General features: G+C 36.4%; 5 protein-coding genes across 5 annotated transcripts; 2 read left to right on the forward strand and 3 right to left on the reverse strand.

Moving 5' to 3' along the window:
• Window positions 1-59: 59 nt before the first annotated feature.
• Window positions 60-1,972, forward strand: LOC113492909 (60S ribosomal protein L10a). Its single transcript, XM_026870636.1, has 5 exons — window positions 60-169; window positions 366-521; window positions 997-1,152; window positions 1,425-1,590; window positions 1,772-1,972. The coding sequence occupies exons 1-5, from the start codon at window positions 165-167 to the stop codon at window positions 1,940-1,942; spliced, it is 654 nt and encodes a 217-aa protein (XP_026726437.1). The 5' UTR covers window positions 60-164; the 3' UTR covers window positions 1,943-1,972.
• A 655-nt stretch (window positions 1,973-2,627) lies between these two features.
• On the reverse strand, window positions 2,628-6,982 carry LOC113492902 (Fanconi anemia group D2 protein). The gene has a single exon (XM_026870624.1). It carries the CDS (start codon window positions 6,702-6,704, stop codon window positions 2,658-2,660), a length of 4,047 nt encoding a protein of 1,348 aa, XP_026726425.1. The 5' UTR covers window positions 6,705-6,982; the 3' UTR covers window positions 2,628-2,657.
• Window positions 6,983-7,065: 83 nt separating this feature from the next.
• On the forward strand, window positions 7,066-7,957 carry LOC113492911 (28S ribosomal protein S14, mitochondrial). The gene is made up of 3 exons (XM_026870638.1): window positions 7,066-7,221; window positions 7,331-7,554; window positions 7,790-7,957. Exons 1-3 carry the CDS (start codon window positions 7,156-7,158, stop codon window positions 7,890-7,892), a joined length of 393 nt encoding a protein of 130 aa, XP_026726439.1. The 5' UTR covers window positions 7,066-7,155; the 3' UTR covers window positions 7,893-7,957.
• Window positions 7,958-8,769: 812 nt separating this feature from the next.
• LOC113492912 (60S acidic ribosomal protein P1) lies at window positions 8,770-9,802 on the reverse strand. The gene is made up of 3 exons (XM_026870639.1): window positions 9,639-9,802; window positions 9,161-9,413; window positions 8,770-8,884 (listed from the first exon to the last, which is right to left on the reverse strand). The coding sequence occupies exons 1-3, from the start codon at window positions 9,708-9,710 to the stop codon at window positions 8,871-8,873; spliced, it is 339 nt and encodes a 112-aa protein (XP_026726440.1). The 5' UTR covers window positions 9,711-9,802; the 3' UTR covers window positions 8,770-8,870.
• Window positions 9,803-10,226: 424 nt separating this feature from the next.
• On the reverse strand, window positions 10,227-13,054 carry LOC113492903 (small G protein signaling modulator 3 homolog). Its single transcript, XM_026870626.1, has one exon. The coding sequence runs from the start codon at window positions 12,775-12,777 to the stop codon at window positions 10,387-10,389; it is 2,391 nt and encodes a 796-aa protein (XP_026726427.1). The 5' UTR covers window positions 12,778-13,054; the 3' UTR covers window positions 10,227-10,386.
• Window positions 13,055-13,379: the final 325 nt, after the last annotated feature.

Consider the following 13,379-nt stretch of genomic DNA (forward strand, 5'->3'; position numbering starts at 1 on the left):
TTTGCATAGATTGTTTGTTATGATGTCATTAGTCATATAAGTTTGTGGGTCGTTTAACATTTTTTATCTATGGCTGTTGATTCCCGAACGACATTCCAAACGTCTTTCCTGACGTTCTTTCTTTCAGTTCATTGACAACGTGAAGAGAGGACAACTCTTCCAATATGTCGTAAGTAATCTTGAATTATTTTATAAATCCAGCCATTTTTTCATCACTTGTATCTTCCCATCGTCTCTAACCATGTAATATATTCGGTCGTTCATGTTATTTTTACGTGCCGCAATATTCTTGTATTCAAGTAAACCTCTAAAGTTACCTAAACATGTTATTGAAGCGGTTCTATAGTGAGGTTATTTGATTCCAGGTCTAAAGTATCGCGTGACACGCTTTACGAATGCGTAAATGCAGTCCTCCAGTCATCGAAGGACAAGAAACGTAACTTCTTGGAGACAGTGGAGCTCCAAATTGGTCTGAAGAACTATGACCCCCAGAAGGACAAGCGTTTCTCAGGCACCGTCAAGTACGTTTACCTGGAAAGAGCATTTTAGTGGAATAGTTTGTTATTAAATTCCACCAAAGTGAATCTGGACAGGGAGTTGGTGAAAACCGACGGGACTCGACCCAGAGTCTTTAAAAATCGGGTAGGTATGCCTCGGCTTACCGACTTAGCATAAGATGATGAAAACAAGGTCCCAGGTACGCCTTAACGATACGTATAATGTAGAGAGTAAAACTGTGTTTAGAATGGTATGTTAAAATGCATGTTTTTATTTCATTTTGAAGTTCTGTACAATCATACTTGTAAACCATGCGCCAAGCATTTTAATTTGCAAAATCATTTAGATCAAGCACCACTCAATAGTTTTATAATACACAGCTAAACTATCCTTAAATATGCTGTACTTATTTATTATTTTTTCATACATTCAATTAAATACTGACTTGGTACATAGCATTACAATGACTATTCCCTAATGATAATGTGTATTTTTCAGGCTAAAGTACATTCCTCGTCCCAAGATGCAGGTGTGTGTCCTTGGAGACCAACAGCACTGTGACGAGGCCAAGACTCTGACAGTTCCCTGCATGGACGCTGAGGCACTCAAGAAACTTAACAAGAACAAGAAGCTTGTTAAGAAACTAGCCAAGAAGTAAGTTACTCCAGCAATGTACAGCTTTTATAAATTAATTTACTTATCATTTTTTGTAGTCATTAATTGGAAAAAGTTTATATGGGTTTTTTTATTGCCGTGCATATTTTTCATGCCATGTGGCTCGCCAATTTCGTTTAAACATCGTTTTTCTTTACAAGGTAATTTCAAGGCTAGACAGTAATGCTTTTTTACTTAATATACAACAAAGATAGTTGACGTGAAACAAAATTACATAAATATGTTAACACATTTCATTTGTTTGATTCCAGATATGATGCTTTCCTTGCATCAGAATCCCTGATCAAGCAGATCCCACGTCTGTTGGGTCCTGGTCTTAACAAGGCCGGTAAGTTCCCTGGTCTCCTCTCCCACCAGGAGTCCATGACACAGAAGATTGATGAAGTCAAGGCAACCATCAAGTTCCAGATGAAGAAGGTAATCATCCTTTTGTTATTATTTTAGAAGCCATTTCTTCTAATTTTGTAGTGTTTTTTTTTTATAGAATTGGTATAGTAGTGTGGTAAAATATAATTTCTAGCAGTCATGCTGATTAGTAATTGTATATTTCAACAATATCTTTTTTTTTTTAATTTTACCATCTTTTTGTCAATTCCAGGTCTTGTGTTTATCTGTGGCGGTCGGCCATGTTGACATGACACCCGATGAGCTCGCACAAAACGTGCACTTGTCGATCAACTTCCTGGTGTCCCTGCTGAAGAAGCACTGGCAGAACGTGCGCTCGTTACACATGAAGTCCACCATGGGCCCACCCCAGAGATTGTACTAAGCCTACTACAATAAACTTGACGTAACACTATTCTTTGTTTAATTTTTGACGTTGATTTAGAGATGGAGACCCTATCTATTGCTTTCCGCCTCGATATTAATTAAAAAGTGTGTTTTCAAAATGCTTCTACAATCATTAATACTAGCATGTTCCTAACTTCAAAGTAAGCAGAGCTACGAGTCTGTACACAACTGATAAACATACTTTTATCAGTTTTATTATCTAAAAACGTACATAATATTTTAGTCACACAGACAACAAATTATTGTGCTCATCACAGAAGCATTTGTCTGGAGTAGGAATCGAACCTACGACCCTTTGGTATAGCAGTCAGGGTAACTAACCAGCCTGCTGGCCGGTCGTTGGGACTTAATTTTGCTGTTACTCATCCAGAATTCCAGACTGCATACAAAATAATATTATTATGTACTCCTATTCTGGTCAAGGTATCAAGAGGTATTAACTATTACCTTGTTGTAAGGGTCGCTTCAAGCAGATGCATTCGTTTTGCGCCTTTCGTGTCGCCATCACCAAAACGGATAATGTCTCGCAGTCTGGACAAGTAAAGGAAAACCCCTATCTCTACAACTTCAACCCACAAACGTTCTCATGCGTTGGTTATTAGTGTTTCGAAAATATGAAGCAGGACTTTTTGAAATTTTCATTATGAGTTAAAAATAGAAAATAATTTAAAAATATTTTATTCTGAATCAAATTACACAATATCACTGACACTCCTTGAATCAGGATTAAGCATCTCATCGTCCGTTCCATCACTATCGTCGTCAGGTAACTGTTCATCACAGTCCTCGACCGACTCTTCACTTTCAATGCTCTGTTGAGAGGCTATTACTTCGCCGTGTATATCCTTATTTTTAAGATTACCCATCCAAAACGCCTCAGAACAGTTATTCGCAGCTAAAGCTGCCTTTACCTTGTAAATTAGTGTTTCTAGTAACTGCCTCATGTGTGGGACTTTACTCATCAGCGCAGTGTCTTTTTTCAGCCTTGAATGACAGCACAATGTCTGTAAGAATCTAGTCGATTGCTGAAGAACTTTCAAAACTTCTAATACCTCCACGGTCTCGCTTTTAAATTGAATTTCCAATATTGGTATTCCTTGCGACAAAAATAGTTTCAGGATTGGCATAGATTTCTTAAAAAACGCTGATAAGGTGTGTCTGGTTTCGAGTGTCTTGGCAATATCAGACATGCTCTTCATGATACCAGCCACATCTTTCCACAGATCTAAATGTTCAGAATTAGTCAAACCCTTATCTAACCGGGTCCTGGTAGCCTCGTAAAGGGCTGTTCCTAGATTGCGATACAAAATTGGAAAATTGCTCTTATTGATGCACTTTAGTGTACTCAAAGTATTTTTATTTGTTGTCAGTAACTTAATGTCCTGTGTCAATAATAAAGTTAAGTTCTTAAGAGCAAGGACTTCGCTGTTTATAAAGTAAATAGATGCTAATTGATCCACACTTTGATTGAAAAACAGTCCTTTTTCTAATGTACCTTCAGGAGTTTTCCATTGTTGAGACAGGAACTTTCTGGCTAAGGATTTTAGAATATTGAAGATAACCCTATTATCAGAGAAATTTCGAATACTCTTGACAAACTCTACTAACGATACAGCTGTGGATAGCAGTAGGCAATACTTTTCATGTTGTTGTAAATACTGCGCGGTAGCTACCAACAAATCTTTCATAGATACAGTTGCAGTACTGGGGTTTGAAATTGATCTCAACGAAGTTTTGAGTAAGCCAGTATGTTGTTGGTTTCTAAATCCCATCCACTTAAAATAGGTACTAAACAAGTTGTAAATGTATTCCAAGCATGAAAGGTAGCTGAGCAATTCTGGAGTGTACAAAATTTCTCTTTCTTCTTCTTGTGTGTTCTGAGTAATGTGCTTGTCTATACATAACGTAACAAACTTCAAGTGTTCCACCAACTGTGGCAGTACTTCATTTACTGATTTAGCACATTCTTCAGCCTTTGTAGCATCATACACAACATTGTCTTGTTTACTTAGAAAAGTAACTCTTTTTATTTTTGAAATCAAAACACTGCTCAGGTTACTATTAATACATTTTAATAAAAATGTGACTGTATTTACTGTTAACTCAGTTTCTGATACTTTATCTTCTGTCATATCCATTTTCAACAAATGAAGTAAGTTAATACTAAGCTGTCTAAGAGGCAAGTTGTGAGATATTTCAAGGCTAGATTTAACAGAAATATTATTTTGTGTTGTTTGGGTCCTGGCAGTCTCAGGCAACACAGAATCATTTTGTCCAGGTTTTTTTGTGACTTTTTGCTTAACACTTGGCACTTTAATGGGCTTTCTTTCAATTGTCTCTCCTGTATATTTATTGACATTAAATGTACAAACTGGTGGTTTGTAAGAAATCTTGCTTTTGATAAGAATTTCAGTAACAATCTTTTCTAACTCTTCCACCTGAAGGAGTCTTTTTAGAATCTTTGTTTTAAGGTCCTCATCATCCTGGGAAGCAAATGCATTAAGTAATTCTCTGAACCAATTAATACAGTGAACTAGACAGTCTAAGATATTAGTAATTGCTGTCAAATCCATATCTTCAACCATGATATTAAACTTGGGCATAACAACTGGACACCCTAATAGTGCATCAATGCTAGAGAGATTCCCTTCATGCTGCTTATAATGTAGTATCTGAACAAGCTGAAAGAGTGGTGACAAAATGCCGACATAGACTTCAGAGTTCGATAAAGTCAATCCTGCTATATTCATGGCTATAACTTCATCCATTTCACTTTCAGCATTAAGGCAATATTCCATGCAAAGCTTCAAATCCCCAATAGTATCAACTTCAATAGAATCAACAATAAAATTTTGTTGGAGGTCATTTGTGACGGCATCTGTGAGCCAGGACAAGAAGTTTTTGTTAATATGTGATGCTGAAGATATAACAGTAGATAATTCATCATAAAAGAAAGCAATCATATCAGGAAATTGTCTGGTGCTTCTGCTAATGAGTTCAATAATTTGTGCTGCTTCACGAAGATCTCCTTCTGATAAATGTGTCACTGATCCATAACTTACATCATCAGGAACTTCTCTTGTCTCTTCATCATCTTCTGTATTTGCAACCATCAGGTATTTTACTGCATGGATACCAGCAAGTATACCTTGAACTTTTATTCTTGGATTGGATGAGCCCAGCTCTTTTCTTATAATCATGTGGATATCATCTCTAATAACAGAGTTTTCATAGCTGTAAGCGAGTCCACACAGTAAGTTCATAACTGCTCTTACTTCAACTAAAGGCATATCATCCATTCTGTCCAATAAAGTCAGCATTTGGACACTCTGGGGTTTCAAAAGAGATCTGTCTTTTGCAGCAACCTTATTGAATACAAGCAAAATGCTCATGACACATTGTTTAGAGTCCAATCCCAGTTGCAACAGTTCAGCTACAATTGTTTGACAGCAATCCTCCAACTCAGCAAACATGAGAGAATACATGTGTGATGCAAAGGATACAACAGTGGAATCACCTTTGGTTTTTAAAAGAGAGTTACATAGATCTATTAAATGTCTCAAATGCACTTTTAGTATTGGTTTAAACATTTTAAAAGCCTCATCCAGTAACTCTTCTTTTAAAATATCCAGTTTAATTTGTTTCTTTATTAAATTTTCTACTAATCTTTGTTTTTCCTCTGATGTTGAATATGCAATGAGAAGTATTATAAAATCAATAGGTTTATGGTCTGTGCTCACTTTACATAGAGATATAGATTTTAACCATGAGTTTGAAATTACTTTGGATGCCACCATAGAGTTTCTTATGGCTGTAGCTGTGAGCACTTGACTTGTGGCTACTTCCTGTGCCTGGGCAGCTGTTGTAGGCCAACCTAAGGCATTTCTGAGTCCCTGTACTGCTTCTAAATATGAATTATCACTCATCCTTCCTGAAATGAGCAGGAATTTGACAAAGTTTGAGAAATAATTGCATTTGGAAAGACTCATCAGAAGGTTCAGTGTTTTCTTCTGTAACTGTTCATATTGATCATCAGATAAGCAAAGGTAAGATAGACAATCTAATATAGCAGGAATCAAGTCATGGTCTTCACTTAATATTCTGCTCATTTCAGCTGCTATGTTGTCATGTTCCTGGTCACCAATAATATCCGGTATTGCAGTTATTATTTCTAGTTTTACCATTTTCTCTGATGCTACATCTAATAAGTTTATGAGATGCGTGGATATTTTGTCAGTATTTACTATACTGTCTAGGGATGAAAAACATTTTAATATCATTTGTATCCATGGTCCACACTTCGAGTCCGCTGCTAAATCAATAGCTTTTTCAAATATGTAGTCAGTTAATTTATTTTGAAGAGCTGGCACACTTAACAGTATTTTAATGACGCTATCGCTAACCGGAAATTCCTCAGAGCCATCTTCGGACATTCTTACAATATTTGGAAATAAATAATGTTTGAAAACTTCCAAAACATTGCATTCCTTCTCTAAGTTAGAAAATAAATCAGACAAATTTCGTGGATAGTCAAAATGTTTTTCAAGATTCTTCTTTATACTTCGAACAACATGGATTATTTCATTTTCAGCTACGCATTTCTCTGGAGGATGTTTCAAAATCAGTCCACTCTCTTTTAACGAAACATGTAAATATGAAGTGCTAATGTCCAACAACTTTGATTTCTTATTCTGGCTCGTCGTGATACTCCGCTGTGACGAAGTCCTTTTGTTTGTCATCTCTATTCTCCGATTTTGCTATAGGTTAGGTTTCCCTTCTATACATTCAAAATAAGAAACAAAGTTTAACAACTCCAAACAACTCGCACACAACAAGTTTGAACTTGACAGTTGACGGGTTGAATCACTTGAATCTGTCATTTATTAGTTTTTATTAATTTCAATCTGGCAACTTCCCGACCGCTAAAAAATCTCCAGGAGGTTTCTGTAAAAAGGCGCGTCTGGTGGGAATATCCTGGAGATTTCGTGGATCGGGATAAATTGCTTGTTTTTTTTATTATAAAGAATACTAATTGTCTTTCGTCAGTTCATTGGACCTGTCGCTACAGTGCTGCCATCTCACGTTGACAGATTTAGAAAATCCTCATTCTAACCAAATATAACCTTAAACAAAAATACAGGTATTCTATTCTATTTTACGGGACATAAATATTATAAATAAACTGTAAACATGAATTTAAATATATCTGGACTGGCAAAATACGTTTGGCAATCACAAGCAGTCGCTGGATTTGGGGTCCGTATTGATATTACGAAATCCTAGGTTTTTTGTTTACCTACTCATTTTAGCTTTATTTTAGACTATACATTATATTATTTTACCTAATAGAAGTAATTATTTTCAGTACCAACAAGTGAGAAATAAATGGGCAAATGCATTGATGATTCGTGATGTCAAGAGGCGGCGAATGAGTGCAGAAAACTTTCTCGAGAGGACTCGAATTAACGCACTCAGGAAGAATGATATTCTGCCAGTGGAGATTAGAGAACTAGCTGACAAGGATGTGAACAAATTCGAGATGAATGCGATTCCTCTCAGAATTAACAATAGATGCGTAGTTACTTCAAGGTTTGTTTCTATTAAGTTAATCTACTCATCTGGAAGTCGTGTCTGGACGTAGGTCTTTCATACATTAAATTCACTTTTTTTTAGTGCTTAGGTACATTAGTTTTACTCAAAATCAAATATCTTTCTATGCTCTAAAAGCAGTACCATTCTCACAGAATAATATAAATATTTCAAAATTTCAGAGCCTTTCTACTTTTACTATGGGCCTGATTCTTTTAAATGCTATTTTTTTCAGACCCAGAGGAGTTGTAAAGGAATGGCGTATGAGCCGCATAGTGTGGAGACACCTTGCAGACTACAACAAGCTATCTGGAGTGCAGAGGGCTATGTGGGGATAGACCATCTTACTTAATTAATTGCTATTAGTTGTTATATAGATTTTAAATAAATTATGTTGATCTTATCATAGACTTTTTTTATTTACCTACATAGGTAAGAATGTAAGAGAACACTCATTTAAAAATCCATCTATTCAAGATAATAAATATATTATGCTTTATACAAAGTAGCACTTTTTGAATGTCAAGACATATTCTTTTACCTACAGACAGCTCCCTGTAACACCCACTGTTTCATGCCTCATAAGTGCTCTGGCTGTGAAGAAAAGACGGTGCAACTAATTCCACAGCATGGCATGCTGTGGATCTTATGCAGTAACACACTGGCTAAAAAATATCATCAATAATTTTTTACTACTAGTACTTAGTACCAAATGAGATTTAATGTTTCCACATTAGACTCGGAACAACAAGCTTAAGTGGTTTCATTGCAGGACTTTGCTCCTGTTAAGTTGCAATGACAGGCATGAGTAGCATCATGCCAGTCCAATTAAAAAAATGCATTTTCCAAATAAATTTTAGCTATTTTGCGTGCAGCTTCATAGATATAGGTAACAGGTATGCAAAATTAGTTTTAAAATATTAGTGAGATTACCTAAAAGTATATTTTACTAAGCATGCATATTCACCTCGTCAGTTAATAAATTGACGCAAAATCAAAATAATTAAGTGTTTGTATCTATGTGCCTCTATGTACTCAAGCATGTGCCAAGTAGTGTACAAGAATTGTACACTATTAGTGTACAATTCAATGCATGTGCCAAGTAGTGTACAAGCTTGAGTACATAGAGGCACATAGATACAAACACTTAAATTTTTTTGATCAAAGGTATAGGATGCAATTATCTTACACAAACATTAACAAAAAAGACAATAGTCAATTTGAAAAATACTTTATTATAAAGTCATTTAATCCTTACAACTAAACAAGCTTCATAAAGCTTACAATGGAATATCGCAGCTTCAATATAAAGCTTTTTAGTCAAAGAGACCTGAAACAAAGATAAAATAACATTAGTACACATTCACAAGTTTATTTGTACATAAAAAGTGACTCTGGTGTCTCAGTGATAGGAGTTTATCTATCATTAGATTCTGAAGCTAATACATGATTATCATACATCATTGAATAAAAATATTTAAGTGACTAACCATAACCACAAATTAAGGCAAGACATGTGGCATTTAGATTCCACCAACTTCGTATTTAGAGGGGCCATTGATAAAGACTAAAATAAACAATGTTTAACATGATGGTGAACACTTACCGAAGCCCATGTCGTCATCGGACTCTTCGGGTTCTTCCTCTTTCTTCTCCTCCTTGGCCTCGGCAGCGGGCGCAGCGCCACCAGCGGCCGCGGCGGGTGCGGCACCACCGGCGGGAGCGGCTCCCACGCCTGATCCGATGTTAGTGATCAAGTCGCGGACGTTGATGCCCTCCAGAGCCTTAGCGAAAAGACCTGGCCAGTATGGCTCGACGTCCACGTTAGCGGCCTTGAGGATGGTGGAGATCTTCTCACCCTACAAACATGACAACATCAATAACACAATTCGCGCCACAATAGTAACAGGTCGGTTGACAAAAATACATGTCGATTTAGTCGTAAACATCTCTATTGGGACATTTTGAATGTTTGAAACGTCTATCCGATCTGTATTTGGCTAGATGAAAATGGATAAACCACCGTGACAATCTAACCTAACAACACATACATGAATTCGATGTAAATTTTATTAAATACTTACAGTTACGGCTACATCATCATCGACGAGGATGAGAGCGGAGTATACACAAGCTAATTCAGCCTTGGATGCCATTTTTAATTATAAGACGTGCAAGTCGCCAACAGGCCTTAGCTCGAAGAGAACAAGCACGTTTGACTTCTTGATTTGAAGAGAAACAAAAAGGTTAAGAACTGTCACTTGCCGTATGTCTGTCAAACTTCATTTAAGCATAGATTATAAATAGTTTTATACAGATCAATGTTCAGGTAGCTATGGTCAAGACTTTTTGGATAGTTAAGAAAAAATACTTTTAATAAATGGAAAGTATTTTTCACAGATCAAGTACCTAATATGTTCGCCTTTTGTCATGTTTAAGGCTTCTAAAGACGGTGATTCTTTTAAGTAATATGCTAAAAATATAATATGTTCACCCTTCACCGAACAAGGTCTGGAACGCCACAATTTACCATTAATGTTGCCAAAGCGCTAAATTTCATTTTTACTATTTTAGTAGTAGTTTCCTGTTTCCGATAAAATACATAACAGATAACAGATCGTTACTTAATTCCGAATATAGAAAACTCATTTCTTTGAAATAAAACCATAACATTTCATTATTTTTATAATTTATTCAGTACTCGAAGTAAGCTTTAAATTATTATATTTTTCGATTAGGCAAATAGTGCGTGTTTAATATACAATAATATTATTTACATATTTATCAGCAGCATAAGACAAATGGAAATCTATACAACAATAATAACAACATTTATAGGTCCCACGAAAATAAGTGATGTTTCACAAGCATATCTCTAACTCCTTCCTTTAGAGGCTGATTCTGCGTATCTTTTTTCAAAGGCAGTTCCCAATCAGGATTTAAGTTGAAGCCGAACTGAGACAAAATTCGTAGTTCACATTTAATTTGCACCCATCCTGGAGAGTTTATGAAAGACCACGGATGATACCATTTTTGAACTACGTCGACACAAGAGCATAATACTTCAAGCCACAAATGCAAAGCTTCTTCATTAAGCCCCATACATATTAGTGTGCGTAATTTTACATCCATTTGTGCATGGGCATTGTCATGGGATAAATTAATGGCTTGCACACATCTGTATAATAACTCCTCAGGGGTCAAAACTTTTCCATCTTCATCTAAACGGTATGTTTTACACAAGACTAAGCGGCTATAGACAGAATTAAAATCTTTTTCAACTTCACGCGACGATGCCTCTTCAATAAAAAGCCATGGATGACAAGGTCCGTCTAGGAAGCTGGGTCGTTTTATGCCATGTAACAGCACTCTTTTAAATGCGGGAGCTAAAACTCCTCTGACTAGATGTGCAGCTTTTTCTGTGACTGAATCGTCACCTGCTCTGCTGTACTTGACGCCTTTTTCGTCCAGTAACTTCACAAATCTGGCAGGGAACCAGCCTCTCAGTCCATTTAATTCTCCGATCCAACAATGTTCATCTCTAGAGCTAATTACTTCAATGACGTCATTTTTTCTAAAACCCAATTCATCTCCATCTCTTCGTTCAAAATCTAATAAAGCTTTTGCACGTCTTCTTTTACTTCGTGAAACATTTACGTATCTTTCTCTATCAGCCGCATGACTTTGCATGGTGTAGTCTGCGGTCAATTGAACCTCTGACGTTAGTTGTGGTTCGAGAGCTAGAAAGTGTCGAGCTACTTGCAGGATAGCTTCTCTAAGATCAACTAATATTTCGGTTTGTTTAACGTTCTTTGATACGGCGTCTTCATTATTACTATCTTCTCCAAAAAGTATAGTCTGTATGACTGACTTTGTTTTTTTTATTTGACGTCTCTGAAGCTGTTGCTTTGGTAAATTGGGTACTGCACTAGGATTTCCTACTAGAGCCCCCTGATCAGCCATCAGATACGCTAGGTGTCGCCTTCTATGGGTATCGATCAACGTAGGGCTCAAAGTGTCTCCACATACTTCGTCAATTGTTTTGATCAAAATATCAACTTCGTCAATTTCACCAGGAATGTCCGAGAGTGCATTAAAAATCTGAGCGGAATTTGAGATTTCGTTAAAACGATTTTCTTTTATCTTCAGCATAGCCAAGGTAACTTTAAAAAGTACTAAGGACCCATCCAAGAAAAACAGATCCCAAATTCGAAGCAATATTTTCATGTGCACTACATTCGCATACAATGTTAGAAACCAGTGCATGGTTATCAGTGAGAGTTCAATGTCATGGGCATTCAAAACCTGGTCAATACCTGGCAAATATGTGGAGATAAGGCTTCTTAAAACTTTCTGATCAGCTTGGATACCTATTAATGTCGAGGAATAATATGATGCTGGCAATAAATCTTCCACTGTTGTGCACATTATCCAAAACGCATCTTCTTCTTCCATGAGTAGTAGAAGTGATGCTGCTATCATTCCAGTACCCTGACAGTATCCAATATCAGGGTAAAGCCATGCCAAAGCTCTCAAAATTCTGCGTAGCCTTGGCACACCAGTGCTTGTAGGGTGAGAGAAGCAAACATTATTTGGTAAAATTTGGACTAAGTCTTTTTCAATCTGTTTACTAGTTACCAAACCATCGTCACTAGATGCTCTAACGATTTCATGGTAGGTTATTTCTGTAGACGCTCGTTTTTTATTTGCACCACATAAATGCATCCATACCTGAGGACGTAAAGAATGTGGGACACCATCTTTTACCATTTTCTGTAACTTATCTGTTTTTTCTAGTTTTCCATCACCTTCAGAAAAGTTTATTTCTTTACTATAAAACTCCCACTGCAGGCGGTGTTGATCATCCTCTACAAATGCATCAGATAATAACTTTTTCGAACTTTGTTCTGGCTCATCTTCTTCTTCTACACAAAATCCGAATTCGTCAAATCTGTAGTCTGGCAGACCTCCTCCATGGCCTTCAGATTCTGGTTGTGCCAATTTTGCCATTATATCTTGAGGTACCATGCTAGGTGTAAGCGCAGAAAACGGGCCTCCAGGTGCTGGCAGCAGTTCATCAGCAATATTCAAGCCTCGTATAGCGTCTATCATATCCTCCGGATCGTCATCTGCTAACGCAGCACTTATTTTGCGTTCATGATCTTCCCTTCCCACGTATCCCTCATGATCACGGGAACTAAATAGTGATTTCGCTAGATCCATGTTGCACTCGGTAAATTATACCGTTAGTTATCAATGTTCTTGAAGAAATACATGCACTTTCTCCTTACAAAACAATTTCCCGTACATTCATTGTTGAAGATAGTAAACGTCAAAATAAATAAAGGTCAAACGTCAATCCTGTACCGTGTACAGCAGCACCAACATTATTTGCCGTTGAAAAAAGGTGAGACTACCAAGTTATTTTGAAGCTATCCTTTTCACACGTCTGAGAAATACATGCCACATAACTGTTTGTGTAACTGAAACGCTAATGATAAGACATAATACAACTGCAAAGTTATCTTGGTTTAAATTGTATTGATTTTTACGCAACTATAGACAAGTAACAATGTTTTAAAATTTTGTATAGTGTCTTTTAATTTCACAAACCAACAAGTCACAAAGGGCTCGAACAATAAATATAATAGTGAACTGATAAACATACGAACTAACGAATTAACGAAATTTAATAAATAGTCGAATGTTTCATCGACTTTAGGAATGCTATTAATTCATGTAATAAAAACTATTGCATAGTATTAATAAGTTGTTGCAAAATTTCTGATTAGAATTCTGAGAAAAATAAATAAAGTTTTAGTCCT

The sequence above is a fragment of the Trichoplusia ni genome, chromosome 4, assembly GCF_003590095.1.
Source record: "Trichoplusia ni isolate ovarian cell line Hi5 chromosome 4, tn1, whole genome shotgun sequence".
NCBI lineage: Eukaryota > Metazoa > Arthropoda > Insecta > Lepidoptera > Noctuidae > Trichoplusia > Trichoplusia ni.

Bases quoted from the DNA above. Each gene is read 5' to 3' on its own strand.
- LOC113492909 (XM_026870636.1), top strand. The intron at 1,153-1,424 runs GTAAGTTACTCC...GTTTGATTCCAG, and splicing joins GTTAAGAAACTAGCCAAGAA to ATATGATGCTTTCCTTGCAT. The intron at 1,591-1,771 runs GTAATCATCCTT...TGTCAATTCCAG, and splicing joins TCAAGTTCCAGATGAAGAAG to GTCTTGTGTTTATCTGTGGC.
- LOC113492902 (XM_026870624.1), bottom strand. From the start codon at position 6,704: ATGACAAACAAAAGGACTTCGTCACAGCGGAGTATCACGACGAGCCAG.
- LOC113492911 (XM_026870638.1), top strand. From the start codon at position 7,156: ATGAATTTAAATATATCTGGACTGGCAAAATACGTTTGGCAATCACAA. The intron at 7,222-7,330 runs GTCCGTATTGAT...AATTATTTTCAG, and splicing joins AAGCAGTCGCTGGATTTGGG to TACCAACAAGTGAGAAATAA. The intron at 7,555-7,789 runs GTTTGTTTCTAT...TATTTTTTTCAG, and splicing joins AGATGCGTAGTTACTTCAAG to ACCCAGAGGAGTTGTAAAGG.
- LOC113492912 (XM_026870639.1), bottom strand. From the start codon at position 9,710: ATGGCATCCAAGGCTGAATTAGCTTGTGTATACTCCGCTCTCATCCTC. The intron at 9,414-9,638 runs GTAAGTATTTAA...TCATGTTTGTAG, and splicing joins ATGATGATGTAGCCGTAACT to GGTGAGAAGATCTCCACCAT.
- LOC113492903 (XM_026870626.1), bottom strand. From the start codon at position 12,777: ATGGATCTAGCGAAATCACTATTTAGTTCCCGTGATCATGAGGGATAC.